This window comes from Annulohypoxylon truncatum (genome assembly GCF_022578515.1).
Source record: "Annulohypoxylon truncatum strain CBS 140777 unplaced genomic scaffold F4807scaffold_7, whole genome shotgun sequence".
Classification (NCBI taxonomy): domain Eukaryota; kingdom Fungi; phylum Ascomycota; class Sordariomycetes; order Xylariales; family Hypoxylaceae; genus Annulohypoxylon; species Annulohypoxylon truncatum.
Window position 1 is genome coordinate 1,082,308 of NW_025953793.1, and position 14,263 is coordinate 1,096,570.

At 48.9% G+C, this 14,263-nt stretch overlaps 6 protein-coding genes across 6 annotated transcripts; 4 read left to right on the forward strand and 2 right to left on the reverse strand.

Moving 5' to 3' along the window:
• The first annotated feature begins 647 nt into the window (after positions 1-647).
• On the forward strand, positions 648-1,875 carry F4807DRAFT_371940 (SGNH hydrolase). Its single transcript, XM_047995688.1, has 4 exons — positions 648-847; positions 942-1,038; positions 1,094-1,218; positions 1,331-1,875. The coding sequence occupies exons 1-4, from the start codon at positions 842-844 to the stop codon at positions 1,865-1,867; spliced, it is 765 nt and encodes a 254-aa protein (XP_047856977.1). The 5' UTR covers positions 648-841; the 3' UTR covers positions 1,868-1,875.
• A 1,225-nt stretch (positions 1,876-3,100) lies between these two features.
• On the forward strand, positions 3,101-5,818 carry F4807DRAFT_371943 (uncharacterized protein). The gene is made up of 2 exons (XM_047995689.1): positions 3,101-3,735; positions 3,797-5,818. The coding sequence occupies exons 1-2, from the start codon at positions 3,543-3,545 to the stop codon at positions 5,482-5,484; spliced, it is 1,881 nt and encodes a 626-aa protein (XP_047856978.1). The 5' UTR covers positions 3,101-3,542; the 3' UTR covers positions 5,485-5,818.
• A 55-nt stretch (positions 5,819-5,873) lies between these two features.
• F4807DRAFT_416211 (TMP-TENI-domain-containing protein) lies at positions 5,874-8,120 on the forward strand. Its single transcript, XM_047997115.1, has 4 exons — positions 5,874-6,281; positions 6,368-6,503; positions 6,560-7,156; positions 7,211-8,120. Exons 1-4 carry the CDS (start codon positions 5,996-5,998, stop codon positions 7,764-7,766), a joined length of 1,575 nt encoding a protein of 524 aa, XP_047856979.1. The 5' UTR covers positions 5,874-5,995; the 3' UTR covers positions 7,767-8,120.
• A 376-nt stretch (positions 8,121-8,496) lies between these two features.
• F4807DRAFT_372046 (Isochorismatase hydrolase) lies at positions 8,497-9,773 on the forward strand. The gene is made up of 4 exons (XM_047995690.1): positions 8,497-8,776; positions 8,839-8,854; positions 8,927-8,980; positions 9,125-9,773. Exons 1-4 carry the CDS (start codon positions 8,641-8,643, stop codon positions 9,642-9,644), a joined length of 726 nt encoding a protein of 241 aa, XP_047856980.1. The 5' UTR covers positions 8,497-8,640; the 3' UTR covers positions 9,645-9,773.
• A 128-nt stretch (positions 9,774-9,901) lies between these two features.
• F4807DRAFT_457956 (uncharacterized protein) lies at positions 9,902-10,299 on the reverse strand (the record flags this gene model as incomplete). Its single annotated transcript, XM_048001122.1, has 2 exons — positions 9,902-10,158; positions 10,269-10,299. The coding sequence occupies 2 exons, from the start codon at positions 10,297-10,299 to the stop codon at positions 9,902-9,904; spliced, it is 288 nt and encodes a 95-aa protein (XP_047856981.1).
• Positions 10,300-11,138: 839 nt separating this feature from the next.
• Positions 11,139-13,537, reverse strand: F4807DRAFT_372114 (tetrapyrrole biosynthesis, 5-aminolevulinic acid synthase). The gene is made up of 2 exons (XM_047995691.1): positions 12,817-13,537; positions 11,139-12,752 (listed from the first exon to the last, which is right to left on the reverse strand). The coding sequence occupies exons 1-2, from the start codon at positions 13,157-13,159 to the stop codon at positions 11,242-11,244; spliced, it is 1,854 nt and encodes a 617-aa protein (XP_047856982.1). The 5' UTR covers positions 13,160-13,537; the 3' UTR covers positions 11,139-11,241.
• Positions 13,538-14,263: the final 726 nt, after the last annotated feature.

Here is a 14,263-nt window from a genome sequence, read left to right on the forward strand (position 1 = left end):
TTGGATATAGATGACCAATTGATATCTCGGGTAATAGTACCTTTCAGCACCCGTTCACAATTGCGTGACCAGGACTAGGGTTATTTCAAGCCTTACTGTTTGAATGTCTGAAATCTCCCCTGGAGAGCAAAGGTCAGACAAGATCTCTCGGACATTCACTTGTGATCACCATTTTAAACATCTTCTTCGCCTCTGTTGACAAGTAACCGATATTTTCTCATAGTATTGAAGATTGGAAATGGCTATATTGGATCTACTAAAGAGATGTAGGTCTCTAGGTGGATCTACACTTACATGCGTATAATTAAAGCCTATCCTAGCCGCTTTGCTACCTACTAGACCTACGACATATACTTCGAATATCCAAAAAGCTAATTATTACAGTAGCGCGCCTAGGCATTAAAGGGGATGGGATAAGAGTGAATTCTTCTCGAGCCTCCTACTCTTCAGCACTTAGTTAATGCAATTAGAATATAAATACCTGCCTAGCTTAGTATATGATTGTCGAGGCTGCGAGGCCGAGGTCCTGAATTATGCGGCGACGATCGTGGGAAGCTTTATATTCCTAACCCCTGATTGGCTTGTACCTTTATAGTTCCAACACATTCGGTGGAAATACTTCCGTAAGTAGGTAATCGATCGGGCCGTACCTACTATTTTATGTAGCTATGCAAGTGTACGGGTGAGCGGACATGGTCCCCTCACCAGTCTTTCCACTATTTTAGTTTCAACTGGTCCAGCAGCTCAGAGGTTTATGTGCGCGGGTCGTTCCAACTCCTTCATAGTCTCAGCCACTTCCGAGAATCTGACCTGTCTACTTCTCTCCGCAAGATCTTAGAATATGGCTGTAAGTATGCCTACGTGAATAACACGCAAAGAACTATTTTCTTGCGGGTTGGCCGTCGGTGGATTTCAGTTAAGGGCTAATTCATGTGTTATAGAGACCGTATAACCAGTTAGTCCTGTTTGGGGACTCGCTCTTCCAGCAGTCTAGCGCAGTTCAAGATGGCTTCTCGTTTCAGGGGGCTTTACAGAATCGTATGACTACACAGCCCCTGAACAACTAGACATAATGCATCTAACTGGTTTCTAGATTGCATACGATATCTAGATGTGGTAAACAGAGGCTTTTCTGGCTGGAATACCAAGAATGCCTTGGAATATCTTCCTCAGATATTCTTGCCGCCGTCGCCGTCAAACCCTAAGATAGAGTACCTTGTGAGTGATAAGATTATGACGACGACCTTGGGACCTTGGTATCTTATCTGTTCTGTATTTACTCGGGTTAAGCAAAAGCTTGTCTGTGGTTTCTAACCATTGTGTCTTTTAGCTGGTGCTGTTGGGTGCGAATGATGCGTGTCTCCCTGTTCCGACGAATACTCAAGGAGTTCCAATCGACCAATACAAGGATAACTTAATTAAGATCTTGAACCATGATCATATAAAAGCTCACAGCCCTAAGATTCTGCTGGTCACACCTCCGCCAATCGACGAGATCCGAATTACCGAGCTCGACCTGGCCGCAGGCCACGCGCAAGCGGTTCGGCAAGCAGCTGTCAGCGCTTCCTTTTCCGAAACAGCTAGAAAGGTGGCAGCAGAGATCCCCGGTGTTGTGCTCGTCGATCTTCAGAAAGCAATATTAGACAAAGCCGTCTCCTTGACTACGGACTTCGATGCGAGCGGGCCTCCTTTGGGGTATCCCAAAGGCAAACGAGGCGCCTTAGAGCAGCTTTTACCAGACGGGTTGCACATGAGCGGGGTGGCATATCAGGTCTTCTTTGATATTGTCAAGCCGCACATTGGTCCATTCCCACCGGGACAAACGGTGTTTCCAGAGTGGCGTGTGTTGAACCCCGGAACACTATAATCGCTCATACAAGGGCCTATCGGAGTCTAGGTATTCTTGTTATTATGGCATAGTAGCTGACATATAGGTACTCAAACGCAATGAGAGCCATGGGTATATGAGTCAAACTGAACTGGTGGATTGTTATAGAAGGTTGGGAGCCTAGTAATGCTTGCCAAATTCTTGGTTGAGTAATATAAAGCATGCATACGGGATATTGCATTAGGAGAATTGAACAAGATCCATTGGGTCAAGTTTAGTCGGAGATCTTGTGGTGGCGTTCCCTGCGTTCCTAGTCTAGGGCCTACCTAGGGCTGCTAGGGTCTCTATTGCGCTACCACTCAGCCTACCGCTTGGTCAGTGCATCAGGAAACATCTGTGGACATCCTAGGTGTACCTAGGTAAATGGATATAAGCCTATCAGCGACGTAGCACAAGGTCTGTACTAGGTACATACCTACACACAAAGGTGTAGAATGTGCAGAATGTGGTAGGTACGCACAAGAAGTTGATGCACGCTAAGCAGCTAAAAGGAATTCGACGGTGGAGAAGTGCCCGCGAACGTGAACGGGCCACTGCTAATTGCCTACCTAGTATGAGCCTATGGGACCTGGGACCACTACTTCTTTTTGTAAGAATACGTTACCTACGACCGCACCATACTAATCAACCTTCACCTCGATTTTCGATATCTAACCAACCCATCCGCCTTTTCTCAGAAGCACATAACAGATCATTCTTCAACCACCCACCCACTACCTCTGTCTTCCTTTGTACCTCTTCTCACAAAGTCATAGCCCAATTATCTTGATAGTCATCCTTCTATTGTACCCCCACCAATATAACAATTCATCCCGCCCTTGTGTTGTTCTGAAACTTGGAAGTCCGATCGAACTGTGCTCCCTTTCTCTTCCTCTTCCTCAGTCGCCTTCTCTGACGTCGACCCTCGATTACTAAAAAAGCCTCCACCCCGTAGATCCTTTTCGAACTCCTGTCGCCACCGCCAACTAGGCCTACCTAACATCGTCTATTTGAAGAAAAGTGTTCAATTGGCGTGTAACCTTAGCTTGTGATTGTAATATATTCTTACTACGTCGAAGCCGTTCTGGTGCTACGAGAATTCCCTTGCCCTTCTCGACTGCGAAGAAATTCGTCGAAAACCCTTCTACCAAAGGACTACTTGATCGGGATTACGCGTTACCGTCGTCTCACCGTCTCATACATTCCAACTATCCGCCGGAAGCCATCGTGTTTCGATCTTGAGCAGCTACCCCAATAAATATCAGATATCATAAATTTGAACGAGAGAACCACTGCCCCTATACGGTGATTCGCAAGGTGGCCATCTGGTCCTCTGCGATGAGGAGGCGGTGGTGGACCTCATCTTTCATATATCAAGGATAGAGGTCGCAACGGCTGAAACGAGAAAACGATTACGCCGCAAAGCACCGTTCTTCAGAGCTATACACAAGTCGATGAGCTACAGCTTTACACGACGCCCCCCGATCCAATGCTAGAAGTAGGCTTCCTAGGCCCCTTCGACGTAAACCATTCTATTCCGTTGCGTCCGACCTACAATTGAGATTCCTTGGCCAACTTAATCTTCGCTTCTACCAGACCTAATCTTAGCTGTTTAATTGTCCACCTCTATTGATTACCTGTTGGGATTGTGGCGCTGTTGTTAACCCGGGTGGGCATGGATTCTCGCTTCCCGGTCTCTCGTGACGAACTCTACACTGTCCATATGGACGTCAAGCAGATGCAAATGATACAGAACAGCCATGCCGAAAGACTTTCGCGATTAGAAAAGCGCCAGGCTGACGATGCCGCGATCAAGTCCGTCTGGAACTCGCCTTTTCCCAGTGCTCTGAGTGGCACGCCACAGCATGGTTAGATTACCCCTTCTCCAATTTTCCATGGTCAAAGCAAGTTCTAACAGAATCTACTTAGGACCGCTCCAGATTCCCTCGAGCGAGATGTTCGACGACTTCGAGGAGCAGGGTCAGAGTCTACTAGGTAGTCTACACCTGGACGCCGAGGATGAGCCTATGAGACGTGGCGCAGCTTCTAGGGCGAATAGTGTTCGCTTCGACGAGAGTGCGCTTCAAGGTTCAAGTTGGGCACAGAACGGTCGCCATTCAGGAGATTTCGGTCCAATTAGGCCAGGCAGTGGCCTTGGCAATCATAACATGATGGAACGCTCGCTGTCTCATAAATCAGATGGTAGACATAGTTCAGCCGGCCATTCAGTACACTCGATCCATTCTCATCACTCCGTTGCCTCTGGCCACGGAAGTAGCCTGGGTATAGACACGACGTTCACACCTGGCGGTCAGGACGACGACTCTCCAATTGGCGTTCCGGAGCCGCCCCCGAGTCTGTTTGTGTTGGGTTCAGTGCCTTCCATCATCCGTTGCTGGCTTACTGCTAATTTTGCTCATGACACTCTCCTCTACGCAGATGTCTGCACCGGGTCGCAAAAGTCAGTAGTCGAATTTTCGTTAATCAAGGAATTAGATCTGGTGGACGATATTCACCGCGATCTGGATGGTGTTCATCGAATCCGCTTACCGGTCTACTTGACGGAAGCTACCGTATCTCAGCCAAGTTCTCGAGGAATGAGCCCAGCACCACAGATGCCCAGTCTAACGTGCACGTTCGAAGTGGCGGGAATGGATCAACCCGATAATGCCGAAGCCAGGAAGGCCATCCGTATCTTCATTGGTAGCGAGGCGTTGAGGGAGCATTCAGCTGATGTTCTGTTCTCACAAAACCGTATGACTCTCTACGGTAGCGAGCGCGAGAAGCTATCTGTCCCCTTCGTACGCCCCGAAGATAACGGAGTGTTTAAACACATTCGTACGATGGCGATCTTCCCGGAAAAGCCGAAGCTAAATGCGACTGCCCGCCCGTTCGTCTTAACCGAGACTAAACCACAAACCTCAGCATCTGTACAATCGGATAGGCCCCAGACAAAAGAATTACGTGATGAGGACGAAACCCGAGTGCTAACATCACCGTCTTCGGAACAAGCGAGTCAGCAAGCCGCTACGGCTGCGACAAGTACCGTGTCAGAAAGCGGCGGTGAGAGCGAGAGGCAGTTTAAAGAAGTTGGTACTTCGGAATCTAGCGTGAAGGGATCCCAAGTCCAGTCAAGTGACGCTTCAGGCGATAGCGTTCGCCGAACCTCTGCCACGGGGAGCATCTGGAATTCATGGCGCCATGGCCCTGCACTCAATGGTAACGAGCAAAAGGAGAGCACTCCGCTGAGTGGATACCAGCCTGCTGGACGTGGGAGCCGGAACATGAAGGTCTTGAAGCCGATGAAGTCGACGTCGTCATCAGCTCGAACAGGGGCCTCCTACGAACCGGCTCCACCACCCAGAAGCAATGGCGAGCTACGACGCAAGAGCCAAGGCGGAGCGGACAACGCCAGTATCGGAAGCGCTACGCTCCGGTGGGACTCGAAGCGAATGCCAATCGGGAGCGCTGAGACAAAGCCAACCGGGGCTACTCGCGAGAGCCGAAGCGTATCTGGGACACCTCGCACGTCGTCGAATCCTATCGGTAGCGCTTCAGCTTTCTCGTGGATGAGTCAGTCGGGCAAGCCAAGAACGCCGACAGCGGCAGCTGAGTAGTGAAAGCCTACTCTTGCACGGAAGTGACCTCCATGATAACGGGGTGATGCTTGATGATGGATCGTCATGTTTGCGTTTTGATATTCTGCTAGGATCACAGTGATTCTACTTACCTGTAGGTAGAAACATGATTAAAGAAAAACAATGAAAAGAGCAAGTCAAATAAGTTACATCAATCATGATATCTATCCGGGGCCGATGTGACCTCAGGTACTCATACTAAGAAATCTAGGTTAAGGCTTGCATCTTATAAGCCCTCAAGTTCCCGTAGGTTAGGAGCTACCTACTATGTACATGTAATATTATATGCTGTACCTGCCGAACTACCTGGTAGTATCGATCCGATAGGATGGGAGCAGCCTATAGGAACAGGGAATAGTCCGCCGCCAACCCCGCTAGTGACATACTAGAGTCCTAATCTTAGCAGCTAGGTACAGACCTAGAACTTGGAACTGCACAATTCACAAATGGCCGCGACGTCATAGAAGTCTCGCCACCAGTCAGTTCGAAGATGTCGAAACACGATGTCGACTACACGCTATACTTAGTGACAGACTCGTCGCCTAACTATCTTCGGGGCAGAGATTTATGCCAAGTCGTTGAAGAAGCGTTAAGGGGCGACGTCACTGTCGTGCAATATCGGGATAAAACAAGTGATACAGGTGTGCTCGTGTCGACAGCCCGGAAGCTACACGAGATCACCAAGAAATACAAAGTCCCACTCCTCATCAACGACCGCGTAGATGTTGCACTGGCAGTCGGCTGCGAGGGTGTGCATATCGGACAGGATGATTTAGGTAATATTCCTCAGTTTCATCGTTTTAAAACACGAATAGTTGGACATGAGTTAGAAAGGACTTTAGTTAACCAGAGGAAAATATAGACCTACATACTGCTAGAAAAATCCTTGGGGAAGATGCCATCATCGGCGTTACTGTGAGCAATCTTGCCGAAGTAGAGACCGCGGTCAAATGGGGCGCAGATTATTTGGGGATCGGGACTGTGTTTGCTACGCCTACGTGAGAACCCTCAGGCCAAGTCACAATTTACGCAATGGACCCTAACAAATGTATAGGAAACAGAACACAAAGAGTATTATAGGTGTGGAAGGCCTTCAGGAGATTCTGCTCAAAATCGAGACCGAGAAGTGGCCAGTGAAAACGGTATGTATCGGCGGCATCAACGAATCTAACGTGGGTCGCGTGGTATGGCAGAGCACAGCAAACGGGAGATCTCTCGATGGCGTCGCAGTCGTCAGCGCCATCATGGCTGCCGAAACTCCGGAATGGGCTGCGAATCGCCTCTATAAACTAATAAAGACGAGGAAAACTCCGTTCGCAAACGCGCTTGCGACATCCAAGCAACAGAAGAGGTCACCTCAGGAGCTGCTAGCCCTCGTACCGGACATCATCAAGGCGGTCCACACCAGAAAGCCGCTTTCGCATAACATGACCAACCTTGTGGTCCAGAACTTCGCCGCTAATGTCGCTCTAAGCGTTGGCGCCAGTCCTATCATGGCTAATTACGGCGAAGAGGCCGCGGACCTAGCAAAACTAGGCGGCGCGCTGGTCATTAATATGGGTACGGTCACGCCAGACGGGTTGAAGAATTATTTGAAGGCGCTGAAAGCATATAATGATGTCGGGCTGCCTGTGGTATTTGATCCCGTTGGGTGAGTGCATTAATATCGGCCTGGATGATCAAACGCATTAACAAGATCGTATAGCGCCGGCGCTACTGCGGTTAGGAGATCAGCTGTCAAAACCATCTTCGGAGGAGGTTATGTGGACGTGCTCAAAGGCAACCAGTCGGAGATCCTATCCTGTGTGCCCGGGGGATCCAACATTCAGCAACGGGGCGTCGACAGCGGGTCCGACGGTCAAAATCTCCAAGAGCTTGCTTCCGCGATTAAGGAGCTGGCTAAGCTCCGCAAACACATCGTCGTGATGACTGGTAAGACGGACCTGGTCTCGGCCGGGGAAACAGTGTTCGCGATCGAGAACGGCCACGAGTACCTAGGCATGGTGACGGGAACGGGCTGCTGCCTCGGCACAACGATATCTGCTATGGTGGCGGCACATCCGAATGATAAGCTCTCTGCCGTGATAGCCGGTACAGTGTACTACGGTATCGCGGCGGAAATTGCGGCGGAGAGAGAGGATGTCAAGGGCCCGGGCACCTTCGTCCCGGCGTTTATTGACGAGCTACATAATGTGAGGAAAGCTACGGTTAAGGGGCATCTCGAATGGTTTAAGAGAGCTAAGGTGTCGGTGATATCTTAATGTCTTTCTTTGTTGGGATTGTGTAGACGTTTGGATATCTTAACTCCCCAAATCCCCTTTTTGGTAATAGCTTCCCAAGGTTCATAATTCACCTGGCATCACACCTATCTGAACGTCCAAAACAACTCCATTCGCAGCGAATCGTGGATACATATGCATACACGTAGGAAATGTATAGGAGTATACCTCGGATATCGATAAGTTTAGTGATGGGTATTTTTGGTATAGTAGCACTACTATACCGTATAGTTGCACAATACAACACTATACCTAACTATACCATATAAATCACGTATAGTAAGCGGTATAGTGTTGTATAGTGGGCTTTACTACCAAAACAACGCGTTTTGTACAGTTTGACTAATAATTTAACATTAACAAGGACTTGGTTTTATTATAGTTTTATTATAAAGCTTATTATTCGAGTAAATAAATTGAATTAATTGAATGCGATCGGGAGCAGTTCAATTGAAAATAAGTGCAACGGGAAATACCTAGGTACTTTTTAGTGGATTTGTACGTATGTGATAAGTGGATAACCCCTGTATAAGCGGGGCCGATGCGTTTATCCGTTCCGCCATACATATAGCGAGGTTAAAATACGGTATAGTACAATACAACTATACGTATAGTTACTATACGTACTATAGTAAAAATGCCAACCCTAGATAAGTTATCCATAGTACAACTGCGCTAGGTATCCCCGCTCCCGCTCTTCCCCATGCCCCGCATCCGCTATTAGTAGGTACTTACAACGTACTAATTCTCGCTATTTTCGCTCAAAGTTCGGGAACCTCATCTTTGTCTATATTTTAAGCTCACCTCATCTGCATTGATATCTGGACAAGCGAGGTATTTTAAACAGCTAATTCTAATGACTTTGATGAGAGTGACGACCTCTACGTTTGTCAGGGGGCTTCGGACACGTCCAATCGCTCCTTATTCTCACCATTGCGGTCAAAAATCGTTCAGTACCACCATCATGGCAGCTAGTCCGCAGAGGCACTTCCGTGAGTGACATAAAGCAAGCAGGGAGAAGAGATGAGAGAAAAGTGAGACTAACAGCTTTCAGAAAACCCGGCAGTCTTGTCAGTTCATCTCAATAAAGGAACTATCAATGTCTTATATGTAAAGTAAAATTAACATACAGAAATACGCAGCGTCTGTGATATGCAGGAGAAGTTCCGCCCTGCCATCTGGCATTTCGACGAGATGTACGACACCTAGGAATCCTACCAAGCAATTCATCCGTTTGCCCAACGCCTCTACACCCCTCTTCTCCCCCCTTTTCCTCCTTTTCCTCCTTCTTGTCTACATAAGGCCTAAGTGCTAGCCACTAACACGAACCCACCCCGCAGCATCCTCACAGCGCAAAAAGTCCTGCGCGCGGCCCAGATCCTCAAGATACCCGCGTACGTGACGACGCAGAACGGGGCGCGGCTGGGGGCGACGGTATCCGAGCTCGCGGACCTATTAGCAGCGACAGCAGAGGTGAGCGCGGACAAGACGGCGTTCAGCATGCTGCGCGTTCCCGAGGTCGCGGCGCGGTTCCCCGAAGTGCTGCCGCCCGAGAAGAAGCAGCAGCGCGAGGTGGCCATCGTCGGCATCGAGAGCCACATCTGCGTCACGCAGACGGCGCTCGACCTGCTCGCGCGCGGTCACAGGGTCTATGTCCTGGCCGACGGCGTCAGCAGCTGCGATGACGAGGAGGTCCCCCTCGCGCTGGCGCGGCTCAGGGCCGCGGGCGTGATTGTGACGACGAGCGAGAGTTGGCTGTATGAGTGTATGGGCGACGCCGGGATCCCGGAGTTCAAGGAGATTGTGAAGTTGGTTAAGGAGGAGCGAGAGTTCAAAGGGGGTTTTGGGGGGCTTGCTTAGTCGAATATAGGGTGTGTTTTGGGAAGGCTGGAACTACTGATCCCATACTATCTACATACTTAGCTAGATAGGAGAGGGGCCCTTTACCGTATGTGTCTCATGACAAAGCATTACAATTTGAGAGATCAGTATGCTTGAATTTCATTCATAGAAGTAGATATGTACTGCTCAAGATAACCCTTTTAAACCAACCCTCGAGCACGCAGCATCCGGCACCACATCAACCAAACAGCCAACCCCTCCTACTCACCTCGCTCTCAACAGCCGGAGGCGCAGGCGGCGCCGGATGTTGTGTTGAAGAGCAGGTCCAGGAGCTCGCGCTGCTTGGTCTTGTCCGACATGTTGGTGATCAGGTTGGCCCGCTGGAAGGCGAAGCTGCAGCCGAACCCGTCGATCGTCTGGTACGTCTTTGATAGATCGACAGTAATGGTCGAGCCGGCCTGGCGCCGGTTGACTGGGAGCCATGACGGCACTGCCAATGCGAGAGGTAGGGCGTCGGCGAAGGCGATTAGATCTGTTAGTTTCATTTTCGGTATCTTAAAGCGATATCTATAGCTGCTTCGTAGCTAGAATATACACTGAGCATAGAGAGGCTTCCCCTTTTTTATCAGTCTAGAACTTTACCAGAGACTCCAAGCGAGGTAAAGACCGGCATGATCGATATTTGCCGGCTAACCCATACTAATTGACATGTCTCGTTCTAGACCGTTATCATATTATAGCGGTAATATTTGTATGCACCGTAGACTGCCATCGTCCGTCCGTAACGCTTGGGGAAGTAACCGATTTGCTTCGAAGCCCACGCGGTCGTCGTGTTAAGCTCCCTAAAAATGTCACCTCCGCATTTTGGTTGTGGGGTACATGAGACTATTCAGATTAACGATTTCCAAGCCAAGAACGGGTAAATAGACGAGGGGAGATCCTCTTCACCGAATTACATGTATATTTAGCCACTGATTACTCTCCGCGCGCGAGAAGCTGATTCTAGCCTCTCGTAAAGGGGGGCTCCAAGTCTAAAATTGGAACTACTACCGTTAGTGGTGATATTGGTAAGAACTAACCTCTATCGACTGTTTTAGGAGTTCTTGATAACTTCTAAGGTCATGGACTGGCTGATTCTGAGCACGCCCTAACGTGAATCGACCTCCGTTGGGACGTATTAGCCGGACTTGAGTCGTTTTGTAATTGGGAAAAGGAATAAATGCGTCATACAACTAATATCGATGATTAGCATCCCCAAAGCTGATGGACTTCCATCATATATGACAAGAAATATCGAAACAAATCCACACCGAATTTCACAATTAGGCAAGTTCTCGAGGGACCATTTGAAGTTCAATGAGCGTTATCCATTCGAATGTCGAGATGGCGCTGATTCTATTGTTATTTGAATGCCATTAGGCCGAGTTATATAATTCACTGCGATGCCGTGTAGGACTCAAGAGTCCTCACAGCACGAGTTAAAGTTCGAATCAAATCAAATGTGAAGATCGCAGTCTTGTCAAATCTCCCGTTACGCTCGAAAGAACGTGGTTTAGGTCCGATGAGCTCCCCTTTTGCGATGTGTATCCGTCTCCAGTGAGACTTAAGATTGCAATCAGGCGGTAGTGCTCACGGCCTTACCCAAGTTCTCGCGTTCGAGAAGAGTTTCCATGAAGCCATTGGCTGGCTTTGTCTTCTTGATCTCCTTGGCGACTTCTTGATCGATTCCGAGTTGTTCATCAGTCCAGAGAGGATCCTGGGCGCCGATCCCGGCTTCACCAACACCAATGAAGCCGCCTTCAGCCGCCCACTCGGAGGTCCGCTTGATACCAAGTTTTGACCAAATCTCATCGACAGCGTCGACGAGTTGATCACGATATTCCTTCGTGTGGCCTGGGGTAGGAGTGATTCTTAAGCGCTCCTGACCAACCGGTACAGTTGGGTAGTTAATAGACTGCACATAAATCTGGTAATCGTTTAGCAGCATATCTGAGGCTTGTTTCGCAAGCTCAGCGTTGCCGACTAAAATTGGAACAATATGTGAAGGATTAGGAATGACGGGGATGTCCCTGGCATCTAATGCTTCTTTAACAGCACGTGTGTGAAGTTGCTGGAGTCTTCTGTCTCCATTATAACCCATCTGATATTCGATGGCAGCTCTAGCACCAGCCATAGTAGCCGGTGGGAGAGAGGTCGTGAAAATGAAGCCTGGAGCAAGGGATCGAATCATATCCACGAGCTTTGCGCTTCCCGCAATGTAACCACCAACACATCCATACGCCTTGCCAAGGGTCCCGGTTATAATATCTATCCGGTCCATAATAGTTCCTTGGGGTTTGCCCTGTCGGTGGGCCTCGAAATCAAGATGCTCAGCAACGCCGGCACCGCTAGGCCCATACATGCCGACTGCGTGAACTTCATCGAGGAATGTGATAGCACCATATTTATCGGCGAGATCACAAATCCCTTCAATAGGGCCAATTGAGCCGCACATGCTGTAAACGGACTCGAATGCGATGATCTTAGGAACATCGATCGGCAGAGAAGCCAATTTAGCTTCGAGATCTTCTAAATCATTATGTTTGAAGACGATCTTGTTGGTTCCAGAATGGCGAATGCCCTGGATCATGGATGCGTGATTCAGACTGTCGGATAAAATAACACAGTCCGGTAGCTTGCTCCCAAGGGTCGCAAGAGTCGCATCGTTAGCGACGTAACAGGAACTAAAGACAAGAGCTGCCTCCTTAGAGTGCAGCTTTGCTATAGTTCCCTCGAGTTCAACGGCATGTTTGTTGTGACCGGAGATATTTCTCGTCCCGCCTGCACCGGCACCATATTCGTCAAGGGTCTCGTGCATCTGTTGCAAAACCTGAGGGTTCCGGCCCATTCCCAGATAGTCATTGGAACACCACACCGTTACCCGCTCCTCCCTCTTGGCCCCGTGAGCCTGAGGGAACTCCTTGGCCAGCCTATTGATATTGTTGAAGTAACGGTATGACTTGTCCTTGTGTTTCTTGTCGAGCTCTCGCTGATAGAAGCCATTGTAATCGAATTTTCCGTTTGCGCCACGATGTTCTCCAGGCGCATTGGCTTTGCGATTAACGTGGACGGCTGGTGGGAATTGGACTGGAGAGAATTGTGAGTCATTGGCTCTTAAGTATAGTAGTAGCTTTTGGAGAAGGGTCCGTACCTGATTCGCGAGGGAACACAGAGGTGTCGACAGCCCTAGCTTCTTGAGAGCGGGTGGTATGGATCCTGGCTCTACCCGGCTTTGACGAAACGGAATGGTGACGAATTCCGGCCGCAACAGTAGTAGCACTACTAACTGGGGCCCTGCCAACTCTAGCAGACTGGATGGCCAGCGCCTTGCCCATGACAGGACAGCGCTGGCCGAGCAGCTGCAACTTGGAGATGGTGCCACCGCATGGAGAAGTTTGGGGACGAGTCGAGGTAGACAGAGCGCGGAGGGTGGCGGGGGAGGCCTTCTTCAAGAAGGGGCACATGGCCTTAGACTGGCGAAGGACAGCGTCCATGGTGAACGGCGATCAACAAGAAAATCCAAACCTGTCTTACCAATTGATTGGGGCAAAACACTTGGAAGGAAAAAGAGGGTTCAATGGTGGGTGATTAAGAAGAGGATACGATTTATGTACTAAATCTTTTAGGGCGGTGTCTATTGTATCTGCCTAGGATATGGTGGGGTATAACGCCTACTAGGTAGCATAGAAGGTGCGGTACGTATTGTCACATACAAGATTGAGTATAAAGCCGTGTTACTGTTGGAGTTACTTTCAGTAACTACATAAACCTAATCCACACAGGTATTAATTATGTAGGTATCAATATATTCTATCAATTGAATTCAAATATCCTGACATGTAACTCAAGTCAACATCTTCAGTTTACCTAGGTAGTTCATCGGAAAGCTTTGTACTTTAATTTGGTTTATTTACAGTGGATGCGAAGTCCCCTAAAGTCCCCCGAAACTTGATGACAGATTGACAAGATCTGATTGGTAAACAAAATCTACCGAAACGTGCATGTCCGAAAATCGTTGGATCTAGCGCTGCTAACGTAAGAGGCACGAAATAATATTCAGTTAGCTCCCCCAAGTTGGGGCGAAACCCGTACGACACGACAAGACTAAGCGAATACTCGCGTATAGTAAGGACCACCGTATAAAACTACAGTATATACTGTCTGTAGCATAAAAATGTGTTCATCCCCTCGGAGCCTCGGGGTCCCGCATTCGCCCCGCCTAGGTGCCTGTCACTATCGCTGCATCGCTGCAGGAAACCTTCCAGCCTTAGAACCTTGAGGAACTTCGATGTTGTAATTTCTCGCACACGATTTATCCTATTGGTCAAGAGCGAGCTTTCTTACCTAAACAGGAATTGGTTTCACGATCCACGTGCCGCAACTGCGCGTAATCCACTAACCTGCCCCGAGCTGTGCGGCATCGTACGTTATTAGTTTATGGCCTAGAAGTGATCACCGCTTGATTATGACCAATTTTTCATGTTCGCTCCCGTCTTCCCCGTCCGGCTCGTCGAGATGATATGTTCAGCAATGTCCGTGATGCCAAATAGAGAATAGGACGGTTATCCGAGACCTCGGTGAAACGAAGCCACTTTTAT

Coding starts and splice junctions, on each gene's coding strand:
- F4807DRAFT_371940 (XM_047995688.1), top strand. Junction 1,039..1,093: donor TCAGGGGGCTTTACAGAATC/GTATGACTACAC, acceptor ACTGGTTTCTAG/ATTGCATACGATATCTAGAT. Junction 1,219..1,330: donor ACCCTAAGATAGAGTACCTT/GTGAGTGATAAG, acceptor TGTGTCTTTTAG/CTGGTGCTGTTGGGTGCGAA.
- F4807DRAFT_371943 (XM_047995689.1), top strand. CDS start 3,543: ATGGATTCTCGCTTCCCGGTCTCTCGTGACGAACTCTACACTGTCCAT. Junction 3,736..3,796: donor GAGTGGCACGCCACAGCATG/GTTAGATTACCC, acceptor GAATCTACTTAG/GACCGCTCCAGATTCCCTCG.
- F4807DRAFT_416211 (XM_047997115.1), top strand. CDS start 5,996: ATGTCGAAACACGATGTCGACTACACGCTATACTTAGTGACAGACTCG. Junction 6,282..6,367: donor TATCGGACAGGATGATTTAG/GTAATATTCCTC, acceptor AGGAAAATATAG/ACCTACATACTGCTAGAAAA. Junction 7,157..7,210: donor GTGGTATTTGATCCCGTTGG/GTGAGTGCATTA, acceptor AAGATCGTATAG/CGCCGGCGCTACTGCGGTTA.
- F4807DRAFT_372046 (XM_047995690.1), top strand. CDS start 8,641: ATGACTTTGATGAGAGTGACGACCTCTACGTTTGTCAGGGGGCTTCGG. Junction 8,981..9,124: donor ATCTGGCATTTCGACGAGAT/GTACGACACCTA, acceptor CCCACCCCGCAG/CATCCTCACAGCGCAAAAAG.
- F4807DRAFT_372114 (XM_047995691.1), bottom strand. CDS start 13,159: ATGGACGCTGTCCTTCGCCAGTCTAAGGCCATGTGCCCCTTCTTGAAG. Junction 12,753..12,816: donor TGTGTTCCCTCGCGAATCAG/GTACGGACCCTT, acceptor AATTCTCTCCAG/TCCAATTCCCACCAGCCGTC.